Source organism: Coenobita brevimanus, chromosome 62 (assembly GCF_032717465.1).
Source record: "Coenobita brevimanus isolate Jiangsu-jjx chromosome 62, ASM3271746v2, whole genome shotgun sequence".
Classification (NCBI taxonomy): Eukaryota; Metazoa; Arthropoda; class Malacostraca; order Decapoda; family Coenobitidae; genus Coenobita; species Coenobita brevimanus.
In genome coordinates, this window is record NC_137015.1 from 9,962,410 (window position 1) to 9,985,198 (window position 22,789).

Genomic DNA, 22,789 nt, shown 5'->3' on the forward strand with positions numbered 1-22,789 from the left:
GGGAGAGGCGGATGATGGAGAGTGAAGGAGATAAGGGAGAACCAAGAGGAACGAGAGAGGTAAGGCGCTGGAGTGAAGGATGGAGGGCGTCAGGGAGGAAAGGAGGAAACGAGGGAGGTTTTGGGTGATGGAGGGGCGACGTCGAGGAGAGAGGATGGAGGGGAAATTGTTTGGAGTGGAAGGAGACGAGTGAGGGAAGATGCGCCGGAAGGTTGGGTGGGTTGCGAAGGGGGTGGGACGGAAGAAAAGAGAGGAAGGGAGGGAAAAAGAGCAGGGAGGGACTGATGGGGTGCGTAAGGGGGAGGTGGAAGGGAAGAAAAAGGGAAGGAGTGAGGAGAGGGAGTGAGGGAAGAAGCACAGGAAGGGGGAAGGACAGCAGACGAGAAGGGAAGTGGAGGGTACGAAAAGAGAGATAAGGATAGGAGAGGGGGAAAAAGAAGAGAGACAGAGAGGAAAGAGATTGAGGGAAGATGCACAGGGAGGAGAGAGGAAGCTAGTGGAGCGGGAGGAGGGAGGGAGAGACACGGGAAGAAGCATGGAAAAGGTGAGAAACGAGAAGAGGGCGAGGGAGGGGGAAGGAATAAAAAGACAGAAGGTGGAGAAGCCAGAAAAGAAGGGAAGAGAGGTAGGAAGGGAAGAAGGGAAAGACGAAGGGGGAGGTGATGGCATGGGAGTGAGTAGAAAGCGAGGGAAGGAGAAATTTATGACGGGCAGAGAAAGAAGATGCACATCAAAGGAGGAAGCGAAAGAGAGGGACAGTAAGACAGGTAAATGGCAAGAAGAGTGGAAGAGGAAGAGAGGTAGGAGAATGAGAAAGTGTGGGTGGAACAGGAAGGCTATGAGAGAGAGAGAGAGAGAGAGAGAGAGAGAGAGAGAGAGAGAGAGAGAGAGAGAGAGAGAGAGAGAATAACAGGATGAGGGAGGGGAGACGTTAGGGTAAGGGAAAGAAAGGAAGGGCCAGGGTGAAGGGGGGGGGGACACGCCAATAAGGGAAGGGAAGGGGTGTGGTAGGGTCAAGAGCAAGAGGAAACAGAGTGGAGGGGAGGAGAGGGGAATGATTAGGGAAAGGGGAGCTAGAGGGAATGGAGGGGTGATTAAGGATGGGAAGTATGGGGGGAGAAAGAGAGAAAAAGGAGAGGAGGGAAGGGAAGGGGAGAGGAAGGCGATTGACGACGGGGAAACAGAGGGGAAGGGAAAGGAGGGGAAGTGGAGTGACTGGGTATGAGGAAGACAGCGTGGTGGCGAGGGGAGGAGGGAAAAGGAGGAGAATGAAGGGTGATTGGGGAGGAGGGGAGGGAAGGAAGGGGAGGGAAGGGAGGGGAGGGAAGGGAGGGGAGGGGAGGGGAAAGGAGGAAGAAAAGCGATGACAGAGGGGAGAAGAAAGCGTAGGTGTGAGAAGAGTAGGGGAGGGAAAGGATGGATGGGTAAGTATGAAAAGGGTGAGTAGGGTAAAATGACATGTGGAGAGAGAGAGAGAGAGAGAGAGAGAGAGAGAGAGAAAGAGAGAGAGAGGTAAAAGCGCGAAAGAGAGGGGAGAGGTGAAGGGGAGGGGAGGGGGAGGGGGTGAGGGGAGAGGGGTTACAGAGGTTCAGGAATTACTGTGGGAGGGTCCAAAGTGAGAGACGGGGGAGGACGCAACGTGAGGGGGTGAGTTGGGGTGGCGTAGGGGAGTGGAGAGAGAGAGAGAGAGAGAGAGAGAGAGAGAGAGAGAGAGAGAGAGAGAGAGAGAGAGAGAGAGAGAGGTGGGGTTAGTGGTGTCAGGTAGAGAGTGAAGGTGATGTGGGTGAGAGTGGGAGCAGGGTGATGTGTGTGTGTGTGTGTGTGTGTGTGTGTGTGTGTGTGTGTGTGTGTGTGTGTGTGTGTGTGTGTGTGTGTGAGTGAAGGTGATGTGGGTGAGAGTGGGAGCAGGGTGATATATGTATGCGTGTGTGTGTGTGTGTGAGTGCAGGTGATGTGGGTGAGAGTGGGAGCAGGGTGATATATGTGTGTGTGTGTGTGTGTGTGTGTGTGTGTGTGTGTGTGTTAGAGGGGGTGAAGAGAGATGGGCGTGAATGAGATACTAAGGGTAGAACACTCAACGGTTGTGTGTGTGTGTGTGTGTGTGTGTGTGTGTGAGAGAGAGAGAGAGAGAGAGAGAGAGAGAGAGAGAGAGAGAGAGAGAGAGAGAGAGAGAGAGAGAGAGAATGAAACTAATGAAAAACACAGCCAGGTGTGAAGGCTGGCAGCACGAAAGAGGTGGGTAAGGGGAAAAAGAAGACGGTAATAACAACAGTAAAATAATACGTTAATATAAAAGGGTAGACTAGGAGAGAAAGAGCCTGTCACGGAGGGAGAAAAATATCGTGAGAGGAGGAGGAGCATGGAGGTAAGTAGGAGGCCTTGGAGAGGGTGAGAGCCAGTGTTGTGAAGCCCTGTGCGCGAGAGGGAGAGAGAGGTGGGGGAGGAAGGGAGAGGAGAGAGGAAGGGAGAGGAGAGAGGAAGGAGAGAGAGGGGGAAAGGGGAGAGGAGGGAAAAGAGGGAGGGAAATGGAAAGCGGGAAAGGAAGGGAAGGTGATGAGGAAGACGAAAGAAAGAGAGAGGGAAAGGGGAGGAGGGGCAAGAGGGAGGGAAACGGGAAAAGGGAAAGGAAGGAGGGGGGGAAAGGAAGACGAAAGAAAGAGACGGAAAGGGGAGAGGAGGGGGTAAGAGGGAGGGAGGGAGGGGGAGATAAGGGACAGAAACGGAAAGAGGAAAGGAGAAGAAGAAAGGGTTGAGTAGGAGGTAAGAAAGATGACGGATGAGGGAGGCAGGGAGAGGGATTAAGTATTGAAAATTGTGGGGCTGAAAGAAGTGTAGGAAGAAAGGGATATGGTCGAGGGAGTGAAAAGAGAGAGGGAGGCATGCTGAGGGGAGAGAAGAGAAAGAGAGGGAAAGATGAGAGGAGAGGGTTGAGGGAGGTTTGGAAATAGGTGAGGAATAGAAAGGTGAGGGAGAGAAAGGTGTCAGGAAGGTAGGCAGTAGGGTGAAATGAGAGAGATAAGGGAGGTAAAGAGAGGGGTGAGAAAGGAAAAGGTGGAGAAGGGAGACAGCGGAGGAAGAAAGGGATAAAGGAGTAATGAGTATGGAAGAGAAGCGAGTGCGGTATCGAGAGGAGAGAGGCAAGGAAGAAGATTAAGGAAGCAGAGGGATAAGCAAGGAAGTAGGGTAAGGAAGGCTTGGGATGAGATATGAAGAGAGGGGACGAAATAAAACAGGTGGGGGAAGAGGGATGAGGAAGGGAGGAAGATGAGTGGGGGAGGCAGTGGTAGAAAGAGACTGAGACATGAGGGAGGCATGTTGAGGTATGAGGAAGTCAGAGAGGTGTGGGATGCAAAGAATGAGGGATGCAGAAGGAGGGAGAAAGTGCGGGAGGCAAAGAGGTAAAGGAGGGAGATAAGTGAGAGACAAAGTGGCTCAGGGAAGAAAATGGTTAGGATGGGAGGGGGAAAAGAAATGGGAAAAAGGCGTAAAATGGACAGAGGGAAGAGGGAGGGATACGTGAGAAAGAGAGGGTAACGAGAGGTCAGACACGAGTGGGGGAGGGGGGGTAACAGAGAGGCTAGATTGAATGAATGGTGACAGAAGAAGTGAGAAAAAAGGAGAGAAGATGAGAAGGTAAGGTAGGAATCAGATGGGGGGAGGGGCGCAAGGAATGATGGAAACAGAAGGGTTAGGGAGGAAGAGGAGGTACAGTAGACAGAAAATAAAGACGGGAAGAATAGAAACAAGGGATGAAAGAGGGAAAATGAGACGGCACTTTCCCCCTTACACAACAAGAGGTATGGAAAGAGAAGAAAGGATGCAGGAGATAGAGAAGTGAAATAAATAGAAGAGTAAATAGACGGGATAAAGACAGAGAAGAGAAAAGGGAGGAAAAATGTGACGGGAGGGGGAGAGGTCAGGCAGGGAGACACAGCACCCTGCCTCTTACACAACAAGTGGTAGGGGAAGAGCAGAAGGGATGCAGGAGACACAGTGAAGTAAACAGAAGAATACAAAGACGGGATGAAGACAGAGAAGAGAAGAAGGACGAAAACTGAGACGGGAGAGGAAGACGTCAGGCAAGCGGACACAGCACCCTGCCCCTAACACAATAAGAGGTAAGGAAAAGAGCACAAGGAGAATGAGGGGGATAGGGGAGTGAAGTAAACAGAGGGGTGACGACTAAGAAGGGATGGAGAGCAAAGGTACGGAAGAGGAAGGGAAGATGAGAAGGCAGGGGAAGGGGATAACGGGGAAACTGTACCCTGCCCCAAACACATGAACGGGCCAGAGGGAGGAGAGAGGAGTAAGAGAGGGAGGGGAGAGGAGTAGGAGAGGGAGAGGGGTAAAGTACACAGAAGGGGCAAAGACGGGGAAGGGTGAGAGGGAAGGGAGGAGGGAGGGAAAATGAGAAGGAGGGCAAAGGGGCAGACGGGGACACAACATCCATCTCCACACACCACAGGGGGGGGATGGGGGAGGTGGGGGAACAAGGCTTGGTTGGTGGTCCTAGGGGAAGCGCTGTCGCACCTCCAGAATCTACTGTCAGAAACCAGGACATGCCGAAACCAGCGTGGGACCAAACCGAGAAGGATAACCACCACATAGGAGAAGGCAAAACCATGAGAGAAAACCAACAGGGGAAACCCTAACCAACGAAGGAAAATATGAGGGAGAGACTACAACCTCCGAAGAAACCAACGTGAAACTAGAGAAGGAAACCCAATATGTGAAAAGAAAACCAAGGAAGAACACCAATGTCAGACCAAACCAAGGAACCAGCATAAGAGAAGCAATATCGAGGAAGAAAATGAACGCGAGACCAAACCGAAAGCAAAACCACTGTAGGGAAATGAGAAACGCTAAGCTAGAAAACCATCATGCGACTAAACGAAGGAACCAACAAAAAGAAGAGAGCAAAACCACTGAAGAAGACCAACACGAGGGACCACAACCAACGAATGAAAATACAGTGAAGAAATCAAGACCAACGGTGAGACCAACACAGGCTGATCCGCAAGAGAGACAAAACCGAGGAAGGAAACCAAGATGAGGGTAAAATAAAAACCAACGACGGGAAGCAACTTAAGGATGAAACCAAAGCCAGTTACCAGGTATGAGGGCCAGGTATCAGGACCGGTATTAGGGCAGGTATAAGTTGTGACTGTGGGCCACGTCAGACAACTTCCACGGGCTCAGTGTCACTGGCCATCACCACCATATTGCAGCTAAAACCACTACCGCCGCCCCCACCATTAAAGCCACCAGTATCGCCATCCTCACCATTACCACAGCCACTACCGCCACTCCCACCATCACTACCAACATTGCCACTCTCACCTCCACCATTTCCAATACCGCTATCATCACTTCCACCACTTTTTTATCACCGCCACCACCACACCACACCATACCACACCGCCATGACTAACACTGTCACCACCAATCCAAAGCACACCACACCTTCATTACCAAAGCACCATCTGCATCACAACCACTTCTATCACCACCACATCACACCACAACACAACATGACCACTACTACCACAGTTACTGCCATCATTATCACACCGTCAATACATTACCAATACCACCACACCACACAGCCATTACACACCACACCAATACTATACAATATCATACCATCACTACTACTACCACCACCACAGCATCTCCACCACTTTCACCACAATACCACACCGCCGCTGCCATCATCACCACCACCACCACCACTCCCACCGCCACTATAGCAACACTGACATTACACTCCACTACGAACACTTCTGCCACCACAACACCAGTACCACCATCCCCATCATATAATACCACATCACCACCTACACAGCACCACACCACAGCACACCAAGTCACCACCAACACAGGACAACATACCACACTATCTTCAAAACCACAGCACCTCCTGTTCGGCACACACGACCATCATACAACAGCCTACCCCACCTCCACCATCACCCACACCCCACCAACACATTACCACAACAGACCATCTCCAACATCACCCACACCCCACCAACACATTACCACATCAGATCACCTCCACCATCACCCACATCCCACCAACACATTACCACATCAGACCACCTCCACCACACCAACTCCAGAACCACAGCACCACCACCACAACACACCATCACCACGACCACCACAGCACCACAACACCACTTCCACAAACACGACAGCATATCACCACGACCACAGTAGCATTACCTCTACCACAATACTACCGCCACCACAACACCACCACCTCTACCACAGCACCACCTCCACAACCACACCACCGCCACCGCCGCGTCAGGACACCGGCAGTATCGACCCGCCCGCCGGCACCCACGTGGCCTCACCTCGCTTCCACCTCCTACCCCCACCCCCTCTACCTGCCTGCCCGCCTACTCTACCTGCCTATATTTCTCGCCATCCCCCACTCCCACCCTCTCTACCTGCCTGCCTGCCCACTGTGTCTGCCCATCTACCTGCTTATCTACCTCTACTGTCCCCTCCAACTGCCTGCCTGCCCACTTTACCTGCCTATCTACCTCGCCATTCCCCAACCCCCCCTGCTTACCTGCTCACCTACCTGCCTGTCAATCTCTACCATCCCCATCCCCCACCCCTCTACCTCCCTGCCTGCCCATGCTACCTCCTCATTTACCCGCCTTTCTACCTCACCATCCTAACCTACCGTATCTTAATGTCTACCATCTGCCTACCCATCCTGCCTACTTAAATCCGCTCAGTCAATCTACCTTTCAAATCTACCGCCCAGTTTGACTCTCCATCGACTTGTGTAATCGACATCCCACCCTACCTGCCTGCCTATCCACCCTGCCTATCCACCTACCTGCCTTGCTAACTGGCGAGCTTAACCTGCCTAAATTTCTACCTGCTCAGTCTGTCTACCCATTCCGTTTGCTAAATTTACTTGTCCATCTACCTGCCTATCAAACTGGTTAATGCTTAATCTACCCAGTCACTCACCTGTCTGTCTGTGTGGTTAATTTATCGATCTAACTTACCTATATACCTACTTGGTCAATCTGTTTACCTTCCCTATTTGCCTAATCTACCTTCCTACCCACCCGGTCAATTTGTCAGCCTAACATACAGTACCTGTCTATCACACCCGGATGATTTGTCTACCAACCCTGTCTGCTTTATTTACCTGGTCGTGCTACATGCCCATCAGCCTAACCTACCTGCTTATCCTCTGTCTACCTCCATACCTACTTAACCTACCTACCCACTCTACCTTCGTCTGTACGTGGTTAATTTCTCAGCCTATCCCACCTGATTATTCAACCTGGTCAAGCTTTGCACCCACCCTGTCTGTTAAATGTACCTAGTCTTGTGCCGCTTTACGTCTCAAATATACCTGTCCACTCTACCTGATGATCAAACTTCCACTCTACCTGGCCATCTACCTCCCACTCGACCTGGCCATTCACCTCCCACTCAACTTGGCCATCTATCTCCCACTCTACCTGGCCATCTACCTCCCACTCAACCTGGCCATCTACCTCCCACTCTACTGGCCATCTACCTCCCACTCTACCTGGCCATCTACTTCCCACTCAACCTGACAATCTACCTCCCACTCTACCTGGCCATCTACTCCCACTCTACCTGGTCATCTACCTCCCACTCTACCTGGCCATCTACCTCCCACTCTACCTGGTCATCTACCTCATACTGTACCTGGCCACTATACCTGCCCATCTTACCTCGCTACTAAACCTTCTTTAGCTGAACACACAACTGAATAAAATCGTCTGAAGGTAGCAAGACTAAAAAGGGCTTCAATACGGGCTCTTTCCTAATAAAACTATATGTAGTAAAAAAAAAAAGAAAAAAAGAAAAAAAGAAAAAAAGGGAAGTCAAAAGGATAGCTAAAAAGACGTAATTATCAAGATTGGAGGTATGCCATTACAAGTCTACGGTCCCAGTTTGCCTTATTTCACACCCACCCTCAACAAAACTTACAGCCTGCAGTAGATTAACTCAGGCTCCTATGACTCACTCTTCCCTGAACGAAATCTCCTGGCTGGTTTATTCCGATCATAAAAGGGTTAATTTTGACCTCGTAAATATATCATGTACAGTACGGGTTAATAAGTTCCTTTACACTCTGGGGGTTCATGACAGATTTTCTTTAGCCCTTCTGTTTCTTGTCGAATAGTTTAGAAAAATCTATATTGGTTTCATATCATTTCAATTTTGCGCAGGAAAAAAAAACTCATTACCCATATGTTCTAGGAAGCAGGATGTGAGCGATGGAGCTCTCGTAATATTTGCTCGTACAACAGAACTACAACTACCACATGGACAATAGTTACCGGTAGTTATTTTTTTTCTATACTGTGTGTGTGTGTGTGTGTGTGTGTGTGTGTGTGTGTGTGTGTGTGTGTGTGTGTGTGTGTGTGTGTGTGTGTGTGTGTGAGAGAGAGAGAGAGAGAGAGAGAGAGAGAGAGAGAGAGAGAGAGAGAGAGAGCGCACCAAATGGAAGTCACTGTGAAAATACCTGGCTTGAAAATTCAGAAACATGTCAAGAAAATGTGGTCACGGATTGCAGGTCATGGCTACAGATGGTAATACGATATTCTCTCTCTCTCTCTCTCTCTCATGCTTCTGTGACTAGCTGGGAACACAGGTCAAATAACAAACCATGGAACAAATTATAGATCTTAGATTCACGGCTGACCAAAAATCATCAAAATGTGGAACTTACCGCCACACAGGATGAAAAGAGGGGGACAGGGGAAGAATTAGACGGTGATGTTCTCTACTCACCATTCTTAAGCTCGTCCTCGCTTCCGTCGGACTCCGCTAAGACTGGCGCGTCCTGAAATGAAAGCATAAAAAGTTGTAAACAATGTCTTGTCTTGATTAAAAAGAAATTCAACGTCTTAAAAAAAAGGATGAAGAAGAATGATCAAATGCAGATACATGACAGAAAATTCATTCGTTGTTCAGTCTTATATGCAACATAAGAAATAATAACCAAACATTTCATGGCACAAAACGCATTCGCAAATCGTGAAAACGCATCTACTGTAGAATGACCCATAGACGGAGGCCAATCGCAGGCTTAGGGCAAATCTCTATTCCATCCAGGAAATTTAACTTTCGACCCACGACCTTCATACAAAAGTTAAGGTATGGTAAATTAATATATCTATCTATCTATCTATCTATCTATATATATATATATATATATAATATATATATATATATATATATATTATTTCTTCATCAAAGAGGTAGACTTAATTTATAGAGAAATTTTTATCTTGCACTTATAAATGGAAATCTTATTTATCTTCCCTGTAAAGAAAATGTACATATGTGAGTATATATCTTCCGTCTGAATAATTTACAGCACTGTGAAATATAAGACACAAGTTTCTAGGCCGTTTTCAAAAGTTACATCTCGGACAGACAGACAGACAGACAGACACACACACACACACACACACACACACACACACACACACACACACACACACACACACACACACACACACACACACACACACACACACACACGGCCGGTAAAAATCATTAGCGGTATCAAATGCATCGACAGAAAATAGACTCGCTCATTATTTCTCAGTCCCGAAAAAAAATTGTAATCCCTTAAATACGATGATGTCTTTTAATACACTGCCATCCTCAGAAGTTTTAATCCGGATATGGAGGGATTTTTCGAACTAGAAGGGTTAGATATAGCTTTCATTAACCACTTCTTTACGGGAGGCGTTTCCTAAGCTGAATGTAATCGCCTGGAAGTAGCAAGAATTTATCAGTAAATCAAGTAATCTTATTCTAATACTTATCTTTCCACAAAACCTAAAAATCAATTCATCTAGTATTTATTACCATCTTAAAATATATATAAGCAAAAAAATATATAACTATTACTGCCGCGATTTTAATTTGTTTCCTAAATCATAAAAAAACAAAAAGATCAGTACAGAAGACGTGAAAATCAGGTTTATCTATTTACATCCTAAAATATAAGATGGACAAATGATGAGTAAAGCCGAGATTAGAGAGAAAATTAGTTTGTCGATTGTGTCATTAACCTCATTTGACGGGATGCCACGGGTAGGCTTAATATAATAGTGTGCCGTAGCAATATTTAGCCAGGTAAGAACTGTCACGTCTTGAAAGGGTTGCGTGTTTAGTGTTTACCCTGTGCTGGATATTCGTCTGTAATTCATCATTGCCTTTGTCTCTGTGGACATGAATTAGAGGAAAATGAATGTCCCAGGTTAAATCTCTTCTTCCTCTGCAACAGAATGTAGTAATGTAGTAGTAGTAGTAGTAGTAGTAGTAGGCTATAGTAGTAATAGTTTAGAAAATTAATAATAATTGTAATAATAATAATAATAATAATAATAATAATGCCGGTAATACTGTCCACTGTATGATGAATCACAAGACGATGAGCTTTGACCTGCTGTACTGAATGACGCCAACAACGACAATAATGATGATGATGATGACGGTGATGATGATTCTGATAATTCTCCTCTGTTGCACTAACTGTACGTTTTACCCTATTAGGTCATACAATTAAGTAAAGTATTTTGGTAGGTAATCACCACGAATTTTTAGCTATTTTGCATTACCTAAAAAAGACGAAAAAAAGTAACAGAGGATCATTTTCATCAAGCATGCGGGGTCTCGATATATCCTCTGCTGAACCCCATGATTCCGGTGTCGTATTTCCTTGGATATTCGTACTCTTCTACACGATTTTATTTCAACTCAGGAGAGATTTTTTTACTGAAAGGATTAATGAATGATGTATGTAGCCCATTCAGTTCAATAACCTTCAAATTAATATCATCTCGTCGTAGCAAAAGTAAAATTAAAGTAACCTGACTGAAGGAGTAATTCCTACGATTTTTTTTTCTTTCTGTGATTTACTTTTCCTGTCACCCAAATGATTTTACTACAAAACCTCTCTCTCTCTCTCTCTCTCTCTCTCTCTCTCTCTCTCTCTCTCTCAAAACTGTCCCGTGGTTGAGGAAGAAAATACATAAAATATCATCGTTGTCCAGTTAAAAAGCAAATGCTATGGGACGCACGTCGCCACATCCCCACGCCAACACAACGTGAAGGGTTTCCGGCCCCCCATTCCGGCGCCTTTTAGTGACCTTTTACGAGATCCAGGGTATGTGTGGGATGTATTTTTTCTACTCTACCCTCCTGGAAGTTACAGTGGCCTTGTTTTCATCTGAAGGGACTGGGCAAACAAAATAACTAGAATATTACGATGTGGCTGCATGACAGGCTATTGAGTGAGGCAGAAATTAGTCTCCTTGGTCACCTGTCAAATCAGTCCCCCATTCTGACTACACCTGACTGCATCGACTGTGCTGAATTGGGTTAGGAATCTTATCCGTAGCTTCCTTATATATTACTGCCAAAGAATGGGGATGCGCGTTATTTTTTAGCTATGCAAAATACTAGACGGCACAGATTAGATGGCTTAATGGTGCGCCTTCAAAACATAAGTTTGTGTTCTTTTTTTTTTTTTTTTTTTTTTTTTTTTTTAGCTGTTGTCGAAATAAACCTTACTGATAGGATAACACCATCACCCACCGACATCATCTTTGCAAACAGCAACCTCACACCCTGCCATACCTCGTATATCCTGCCATTATTCTCATCATCATCATCATCACCATCATCATCATATTCAACCTTTAGTTAACCTCAACATTCTGCCATTATTATCATACTAGCATCATGCCTCACTCTGTCAGTACCATCCTCTGCCAACCCTCACATCATCATCATAATGTCTCACCTCCACCCTTATCAAGTCTTCATTCCTTCGCACGTTCCTCCACCCTACCAATCCTTAACCCCCTGGCAAGCCCATATCCCATAGAGGTAGGATGCCATACCCCCTTACTAACCTCTCATCCCCACCAACCCTTCTCACTCTTACATCCCTACCCACTCTCTACCAACTCCCTCTACTCGTACCAACCTTCCTCACTCCCTCTCAACCCTTTACCCAAGACACCCCCCCCCCGGCCAAACCTCCAGTTACACCCATTCCACCTCACCCAACCCCTAACCCTTTGCCACCCCCCCCCCCTCCCCGAAGTACCGGTAATAGGAGGTCTCAAGTGAGGGATGGCTCTCAATATTTGACTGAGGGAATGTGGGGGAACCGAAGGGTGAGACAGCACACGCACACATACGTTCGTAGACTATAAACGAACATGTATACACACATACACACATCCAGCAGCTACAGACCAAGAAAAAAGAAAACACACGGACGCACATATTATAAGTGGCAGACAGGCATATCCACACATACATATATCCTAGGCTAGACACACATGCGTACACACATATGCATACCAGGGACACACACACATATCTTACAGACCAGCGGCTCTTGATTTTCATTTCTCTACTCCCCCTTCCCTTGAGGAACTCTCGAAATCCGCAGGGTCCCCTTCAGTTTCTCCCAATCCTCCACAAATATGGACGAAAAATAAACTGTTGGTTAGACGCAGAAGGGCCATATTTGTTAAGTAAAAAATAAAGAACATCCATTTATTTATCTACTTACCTATCAATTAGTATTTCTATTGAAAATTTTAGTGTTTATTACAGCCCCCCGCGGCGTCTCTAAAACCTTACCTTAGTCCCTTGGCTGAGAACCATTGCTATGGACACGTACCTGTATACGGGCTAAGAATAAACGCAAACACATGCACACACAGGCAAGAAACAGACACCACACGCACACAAGCTATAAACACACACACACACACACACACACACACAAAGGTAGGTTATAAACAAACGCAGTCACAAATATAAACCCACACAGAACCTAGGCTGTAAACAGAAATAAGCATATCACCGCACGTCTACACACACACACAAACACACACACACACACACACACACACACACACACACACAATAACAAAACAATCACCTGACATAAAAACAAATAGCTTAGGGACACACACACACACACACACACACACACACACACACACACACACAATAACAAAACAATCACCCGACATAAAAACAAATAGCTTAGGGACACACACACACACACACACACACACACACACACACACAAATATGCACACAATGGCATAAATTATAAGCTCGCGTGTCCATTCATACAGGGACGCACATTGGACATCGAACCGACAGCGTGAGTTGGCCTTCGGGACTGAGGGATCTACCGATGAATCTATTTAACTATGCTATCTAATGTATATACAGAGAAAGAGAAACCGACAGACAGATAGACAGACAGATAGACATACTCATAGATAGACAGATACAAACATACATACATGCACAGATATACACACAAAGATAATTCTGTTCAGCTTAAGAAAGATCTACCGTAAATGAACAGGTTAATGAAGGCTGTACATAGCCCTAACACCTGAAAGTCTCTCTTGCAGTAAATAAATGAACTGAAAGTGGCAAGAATAAAGAGAAAAATACCTCAATGAACTTCAGAGGTCCTTCCGTGTATGTAAATCTTGGCGGTAAGGACCTTAGCTCTCTCTCTCTATATATATATATTTCATACGTTGACGATTATTTTTACGTATGACGATATTTCTGTTCATCCCTTTAATTTAATATTTTTTTTTTTTGCTAGCTCCAGGTAGTTCTATTGAGTTAAGAAATGAGAATTTTATAACTTTTTGAAAACTGAAAACCAAGCGAAAGAAAAGCATGAGAGAGAGAGAGAGAGAGAGAGAGAGAGAGTACAAACTTTGGCAGTTGTCGTATCGTTAGGTCCTGAAGTAAGCCACACGAGAGGATAATCAACAACAAACAACAACGACAGCAAGAACACCAATCATCACCACCATTATCACCGTGATTTTCGTTCGTATTACTATCATCATCATCATCATCATCATCATCAATATTATCATCATCGTCGTCGGGTACTGTATTTTTTCACTCCAGTGCTTCAGAGGGATGGGGTAGGATCCAAACACTAAATAATAATAATAATAATAAAAACGATAAAACAGTGCTCAGTGATAGGCCTATGTGGATTGAAAGATGACAGGAAGGGTAAAAGCGCCAGGAGGAAATACGGTACAGTAGCTACTAAATAACATAATTAGTGTGGTTATTATTATTTTTTGATCATTAGAAGAACGGTAATACTGTGAAAATATAATCTACAAGAACACCCACAACTACGAGCAACATTAAAGACTACAGTAACGTCAGTATCAATAAACATTATGCCCCAAAATTAATGCCGAAAATTCAAGCAGGGGAAATCCGGCTAAAAACAACACCTGTAAAATAAAAAAAAAATAAAACCTGGCAATGGTGGGCTTAGCGAGGAAGGCGAGGTTGTGGGGTGAGGGGTGTGGTGGGTTACGCCCGTCGGGGGGTGGGCGGGGTGTGGGTGTAGGAGGGGCTGGTGGATGGAGAGAGGGAGGAGCTAGTTACACCCTAAGCTTCACCCACACATTCTCTCTCTCACCCCCTCCACCTCATGCCCCACCCACATATTTTTTCACTCTTATCCCCACCCCATACCTTCCATGACTCATCTACTCATTCCCTCCCATCCCTTCCTCCCCCTCTCTTACTCGGTCCTTCACCCTGCTTCTTCCTCCCTTCTCTTCCTTACTCTACCTTCCTTGTAATTCACTCTAAAGCAGCCCACTCTCTCCCTTTCCCGGCACCATCTCCATCCTTCCTGACCCACCCACATATATTTCCTCACCTCTCCACTCCTTTCCACACCCTATATCCCATCTACACCCTTCCTGCTTCTTCCACATAATCACAGTTTCACCTACACATTCTCTCATCCCCCCTCCACCTCACTGTCTCACTCTCATATTCTCTCACCCCCACCTCCTGCCCCGCCCACATATTTCTGAAACTTCCCATTCTTTTTCTCATCCCATATGGAACCGCGCCCATACCCTCCCTGCCTCTCTCTCTCTCTCTCTCTCAACCCCCTTAAACCTCCATATCCTCCCTGCCTCTTAGCCCCTCCTTCAGCCTCACCCACACATTCTCATTCTCTGGCTGCCCCCCTCCTACTCAAAACACCACCTACCTTCATCCAAGCTCTCACTCTCCCTCCTCTACTCACACATCCTTAGCACCCAGTGACAGAACCGTCCCTCACCCTACCCATTCTACCTTCCCTTCCCAACGCACAAGCATTCTTAGGCATCCCCCCTTCCCCTCCTTCCTTTCCACACCCTCAAGCTAAACATCCATCTTCCCTCGCCTACACATTCCCTGATTCCCCCTTCCACACACCTCACCCTACCAATAAACAGCTCCATCCACATCGAACGCTTCCCTCTCCGCCCCCACCCCTCCCACTCACCCACACCTTCTCTCTTCCTATCCCTCTCCGCCCCCACCCCTCCCACTCACCCACACCTTCTCTCTTCCTATCCCCCTCCCCCACCCCTTCTTTACCTCACCTCACCCAAACATCCACCTCTTTCTCCTTCACTAATACTTTTCTTGCCACTTACGGCAGCTACTGTACCCCCAACCCTTCCTTCCCCTTCCCCACCCACACAATCTTTAACTTTCCCCCTATCCTCCCTTTACCCTCACCCTCCCTGCCCACCTACGCCTTTCTCCCCCTAGCCCTACCCCATCACACCGATCCTACCTACCTATCGTTACCCACACCCTCACCCATCCTCCTGACTTTTGATACCTACACTCTTCCTGCTCCACACCTACATCCTCACAACCTTGACCTTCCCCTTCTCGCGCCCTAACTCCTTCTACTCCCCAGTCCTCCCTTTCCCTCATACACACCACCCCTTTTCCATTTTCCCTTTTCCCTGATCCACATCCTCCCTCTTCTGCATCCCTGCTCTTACCTCACCCTCCCTCTCCCAGATCATTTATCATCTCTCACCCACACCCTCCCTCTTCCCTCTCCCATCATCGCCCCTCCCTCACCCACATCCGACTTCTCATACATCTCCCCTCCTCCTCCTCCCACGCCCTTCCTCTTTCCTCTCTCACACCTCCCCTCTTCCCTCACCCTCCCTTCTCCCTCCATCTCCCCATGTCTCCACTCCCGGACCCCCGCTTCCCTCACCCGTCATAAAACACAGACTCAGTGAATAAGAAACACTCATTAGGCTAACAAGCAAGGGTCCTAATGAAGTTGCTGGATCCGAAATTATAGTTATAACAATATTTATAATAATAATAATAATAATAATTAGTAATTATTATTATTATTATATTAGCAACGTTAATAAAACATAAGAATACTAAAATATTATTATCCTACAGCTTTTACTTTAATGTACTCAATTTGTCTGCACCGTGAACAATTACGCAAAATCTTCACTTATTTCAGACACTTCTGGTTTGAAATACCGCATGACTACACGCGCTGCATGAAACCTATTTGCGATAACCGATGGAATATTGGCTCAAAAACGATAGCGATATTTATGGGCACTGTTGGTACTGAGGCTGTGTCGTTGCTATGGTTACGGAGAACGAGTTTTCACAGACTTTCTCTCGTAAATATATATATATATATATATATATATATATATATATATATATATATATATATATATACACTGTATATTCTTGCAGTAAGGTATTGGGAGAATATATCTCCCTTTTCTTGGCCTTCCTACATTAGACTTAACCACTTCACTACGATGGCGTATTTGTATTTTATTCCTACTACTGTATATTCAAAGCATACTTAGCTTCGGTGAGACAAATTGAACGGGGGGTTTGACATGGCCTTCCTTAATAACCTCTTCAGTACGATGTCTTTCCTAAGCTGAATGTCATGTAGCAAAAATATCACGGAAAAAATGCGTCTTGATGGAGTTATGTTACGACATGGAGCTGAACATAAGTTTTGAATTAACAGTGCTAAAGGACCGGTATGTATTGTAAATGACCTGCTACAACCTTCAGTGATATAAGGACATAAGAGAGGATGACGGCAGTAACGAGGACGAAAGACCTTTAAGCTGACTAAAGTTATACGGAGTTAACAAGGAAATAAAGCATACTGTAAGGATTAATTGACGCCGCTTCTGGACTAAGCTGTTAAAACTGTCTGTATGCCAGTAACATGATAAACAATCACAGTAAGGGTTAATGGGCACTGATTTAAAACTTTTCAGTGTCTATTAAACCAAGTAAAAAATACTGGTATCAATCTATCTATCTGTCTATCTATATACTGTCGTAAAAAACCGTAATCTAAAGGCAGCCAGACCAAATATCTCATCTTACTCCTAAATATGGTTTAAACAGGTCAGCCTTTGGGCCTAGACAGGTGCTGAATAAGGGACTTGACCCCTTGACTGCTGGGATTTCCCTCAACTGAACAAGATCGCTTGGTGTGTGTGTGTGTGTGTGTGTGTGTGTGTGTGTGTGTGTAGCTGTAAGATGGTTTTGAACCATGAATGTTAGAGTCCGTTCAGCTGAGCACAGCAGGCATTTAACTGAATTAAATGACTGCCGAGCTGAATTAAATCCTACACTGTATGCACGGCAGCGATGGGGCGAATTTTCATTGCATTTAACCCTACGACTGCTAGTTCTCTCAGCTGAATAACACCGTCTTGTTTTCGCTACCAGAAAAACCCAATTTCGTCCATAGCAGGGAGTGGGTTTTAACAGGCCATGCTGAGATGCTGCCAAATATCACAAACTTCATGCACTTCAAGAAACATTATATTAAACTCACCTTCACCATGCTTGGAGTCTTACGTTTGTGAGCCATTTCGTTGCGCTATTATAATCGTTGAACAATATATAGCTATGAACTTGCCTATATAAACTTACATAATGTACATTGGGTCAATGCAATAAACATATAAAGTTCTTTAAGTTTCCTCTCAAAGTTTTCAGCTCCACCATTCTCGACGGGGAGTGGAACACACTAATTACCATAAAGTTACGTTTATCTCTTATTAAATATAGCACCTCGGAGCAACACACCCAACCCCTCGCACGACGCAACCACACTGAGCGACACTAGCGGAAGCTCAAGTCCGCCTATGGAGGAAGGAGTTGCCACCTACCTATATTTTGCTATCTTTAAGGTGCTGAATATACCAGCTTGATATAATAACATGAATAGATTTAATCGTTTTCATATTGGTTTGTTTGGCAGTATATCCAATCGGTGAAGGTCTTTCACGTTTTCATGACGGATTCATGAAGAAATTTTGTCGGCGGCTCCTTGCAACCTTCCTTGCTCTCGCTGGCACAAAATTGGATTTCGCGTCCCCCAAATATACAACCAGCCCTAAGAGTTTATAGATCAAGGTAAATTTTTCCTTACGGTTATAAGGAAAGCTTGCCCTCAGGTGACCATATGCTGAAGGCGTCGCTCTTGTAGCAGGTATACAGAGAGTTCTAGGCTGAGATTCACAATTTGCGTTACTTTTCCTGTCGTAACTATGATTTATTCTTCCAGAAACGGCAACGGATCCTTAAAAAAAATCGTATTCTGTGTGAGATACTACTGCAAAGCCGAATTATGTTCATTTAAATCGCAAACTACTTTCAGCAATATCCCTGCACAAAATAAGAATAAGAATGAACTACACACCTGTAGTGTCACTGGAAAAATCAAGTGGCTGATCATCATTTGATAGTCTAGGATTCGATTCCTGGCATAGTAGCCTACACGTGGACCAAGTTAAGACCAAGGATATTAAATGAAAGCAAACACTGATAAATGCTGCAAAATTTAATGAAAAAATAAATACTTACCCATGCCAGGCAGTACCATGTAACTTTACCTGAAATCTTAAAGGCACCGTTTGAACTGAAACGATCTTTTCCTACATTAGCGATTGGAATTACAGCCTGGTAATCTATGCTACACTTAAGGATGAAGTAGCCTATATACTTTATCGACTAGTGGGAGAAAATCTATTAACTACTCCGATGACGTAATTTTCGTTTTAATCAAGGCGATTCTATCCAATTTAAGGAAGACCTCCTGTAATGAGTGGGAATGACGAATATCACGTCTAACACCGTTTCGAGAATTCTCTCCTAAGGTGACGAGAATGGTCTGAAGACAGCATGAATCAAATGAATAACACACCATCGGATTCAGCAGGTCAAACACAGCGGTAGTGTTCTGTACAAGCTCAATGAACCGGTAACTTGTGCGACCAACGAGACAGTAATTAGTCAGGGCAGTGTCATTATGCCTTATGATTCTCGGATTCTGCGACGTGTGAGAGTGATGTGGTTTGGAGGAGGGAAGGTAGGCCAAGAACCAGATGGAGGGAAAAGGCAGAGGAGTGTATAAGGAGGAGAGGCAGAGCAACAAAAGGGTATAGGGATTTGGTAGCTGAAAGTGTGTGATTAGGACAATGAGATGCAGGCCAGGAACAAGATGGAGGGACAGTGTAGGGTTTGCCCAAATTGGAAAAAGAAGTAAATCAAAAGCAAGGTACAAAGACAAGGTAGATGAGGTTGCAGAACAGGAAAAAGAAAGGTAGAGAGACAAAGTATGGAGGGGCAAGATGGACGACGAAGAGGTAAACTAAGAGGGTGGATAGACAGGGTTTTGATACTGGGGTAGGTTGGAGGGAGAAAGAGGGGCACCCCAAGATCAAGGGGATGAGATATGCTGGGCGAATATATGAGAGAAGAAGGCGAAGTAGACCAACAGCAAGGTGAAGGGACAAGGTAAAGCAGTCCAGTGGAAGGAGGAGGGGGAGGGGGAGTGAAGCGATAAGGGAACTGGTGAAGCAAGTTGGAAGAAAGAGAGGTAGACCAGGAACAAGATGGAGCAGTAAGGTATATGAGTCTAGTAAAAACAAAGCAAGAAAAAAAAAAAATGGGTAGTATGGCTGAAGAGAAAAGGAGGGGTAGACTACTAACAGCGAGAAGACGAAAGAGAGTATAATGAAGAGAATGGGTGACAGGATGTTGACTTAGCAAGAAAAATTTTAAGACAGTTTCGTCGAGGTCATCCTCAAATAACGCGACTTATTAGGGACTGAAATCAATGTGTTCAGGATATGAACTTAATTCTTGTTTTAGGCCACAACACCACCAGACATCTTAAAAACTTCATCCATTAAATTATTGGATATCATTTACTCCATCTCGATGTCATCTGCATTATATTACTGCTATCTCCTGACGAATGTATTTAGCTCAGACGACGATATTTGGCATAGGATAAAATTTTCGAATTGGATGGGTTACATACAGCCTTCATTAACCCCTTCATTGTCAGGGGGCTCTCCTGAGTTGAATATAACTTCTGGCAGCACCAATAATAAAAACTTTTAAAAAACAATGTCATTGTAATGAAAGGGTTAAATATAATGGCCTGCGGTAGCTTAGCTTCAGGTCTCTGCACCTCGACTGAGGGAATACGTGGTTGTCTGCTACCGTTTAATGGGATATGTGTCTGCCCACTAACCAACACCTGGATGGAAAAATATTAATTTCACTGCTACCGTTTTACTGGAATTTCTGTCTATCCACTTACCTTCCACGGGTTGTAATTGAAGTCATTATGGAGGAAGTTGTTGTTGTGGTACTTGTTCATGGCGGCGGAGCAGTGTTTGAGGTAGATACTGGTGATGGGTAACCTGAAGTCCACCTCGTGACTCACCGCGCCCACAGTCTTAGCGTACTGGCACTCCTGGTCCACTTCTTCCACATCTATCTCCTCCTCCTGCTCCGCCTCCTGCTGTGGCTTTGGTTGTTCACTTTCCTCCTGCTTTATCGCAACATGTTCTTGGGGCAGCTGGAGATTCAGATCCGTTCGGAGCTTTGAGTCCTGCGGTTCTTGAAGAAGATGCTTCATTTCATGTTCCCCATGTTGTTGCTGTTGTTGCTGCTGCTGTATGTGCTGACGGAGCTTCTGATGCTGCTGGAGGAGCTGGTGGTGGTGGGCGATGAGAGACTGGTGGCGTGGGGACTGTGGTTGTTGGAACTGAAGGTGGTGGACTGGCGAGGCATACAGTGGCGGCTGTTCCTCCGAAGGGGTCACCTCCTCCATGTGGCGACTGTGAGGAAAGAAAATGATAACGTTCATTCTTCTGCTACTGAGGACGTACTAAAGTGATTTAGCTAACCAAACACCAGATTATTTTGTTCATCAAAGAGAAATCCTCTCCTACAGCTTTGAAATGAACTTTGTTAACTGCATTACCCAGATTACCACAGTTACCTCCCCTAGGTGCTACCCAAGGAACTCATTTTACCTACCACCCCACAAAGAGCGGATAGACACCTGAGTCGGTTGACACCAGCTGCCCGCACCAGGAGCCGAACCCTGGCACTAATGGGCCGACGGTTTCGCAGTCAACTGTCTCTTACAGTTTTGAACTGAACTCTGCACATGGTGCAATCTGATTAGGTATGCGGTTTACCTTTAATGTTCATGATAGAATTTTTTAAAATTTAACTGGCGTTTAGAATCATGACCCCGCGGCGAAAGGGGGAGGGGGGTTATCTGTTGTACGTGGGGCTTCCATTTTTTTGTTTTTTTCCCCCCTAATTTGTATGTTCAGTGTGACCAGACAGCCATGCTCTGATCTCCCGATCCCGTGTGAATGTGGGATACTGGGTTGGGATGAAGACAAATGAAGCAATATTAGAGTGGAGATAACCGAACTTCTTAACATTGTGATATTTGCAGTGTTATTATTTACTGAGTCGACAGAAAATACTTTGCATTAAAAAAAAATGATAACTAGTAGCACCTTCCATAATACTAATCATGATCATAACCGATATCCAGCTATATTCTGTGAGGTGGGTTTGATCCAAAAACAGGAAGAGAGGAACAGAGGTAGAAAATATTAACTACGTAAGATACCAGCATTGTACTAAATAAACTAGACCATAGCCTGTAAACATTCATTTTTTTCCTCACATGCACATTTATGACCGAAAATGTTGAGGTATGCTCTGAGATGGCTTGGTCATGTGGAGAGAATGGAGACTGAGAGACTGACTAGAAGAGTGCATGTGAGTAAGGTAGAGAGGGTGAGGAGGAGACTATGGATGAAGTGGAGGCATGGAGTGGAAAGATATGAGAGAGGAGGTATGAGCTGAAGGGAGGGCAGACAAGTGGCTGAAGACAGTGCGATGTGGAGGCGATTTGTTTGTGGCCACCCCTTACGAGATTAAGGGATTTGGCAATAGATATACATGGCTAGACTTCTGCCACCAATCATCCATCTCCTTTTCGTATTTGGTCAACACGGGGACATCAGCGTACTGAAGGGGTTAAAAGATTTATTGGTTGGTGTTAGAGGGTGTGTTGTGTGACTCATGATGTGTTTCGCGGGTGACTGCAGAGACGAGGCGACTTGACCAGTGTCCCTTTAACGCTGAATGTGATGACGAAACTCCGGCTGTGAAGTCCGGACACCAGATACTTCACTGGAGAGAGAGAGAGAGAGAGAGAGAGAGAGAGAGAGAGAGAGAGAGAGAGACTCATTAACCCTACAGTGATCATCGGCACAATACGTCTTTAATAATGCGTTAATCCACACGCTGTTTAGCCTTTCGACTGCAAGGATTACCATCAGCTGAAAAGACCGGTTTCACTACATGTTAAAAAAATATATATATATAGTAGATTCAGTATATTTTTGTTACAGGCAATTTTGAAGTCAGTTATTTCGTGAAGTAAGGTTAGTTTATGTTGGGTTAATTGAAATTGGGTTAATTTAGCTTTGGTGAAGTCAGACTAATTTAGGCTAAG

The 22,789-nt window shown here is 45.4% G+C and overlaps 1 protein-coding gene across 1 annotated transcript in view; it reads right to left on the minus strand.

The window, feature by feature from the left end:
* The window catches only part of LOC145403964 (uncharacterized), an 81,346-nt gene extending 60,273 nt beyond the window's left edge, over nucleotides 1–21,073 (minus strand). The window contains exons 1-2 of the mRNA XM_080275564.1: nucleotides 20,558–21,073; nucleotides 8,806–8,857 (exon numbers count right to left, since the gene is read on the minus strand). Coding sequence (XP_080131690.1) covers nucleotides 8,806–8,857; nucleotides 20,558–21,073 — 568 coding nt within the window. The remainder of the gene's footprint in view (nucleotides 1–8,805; nucleotides 8,858–20,557) is intronic.
* Nucleotides 21,074–22,789: the final 1,716 nt, after the last annotated feature.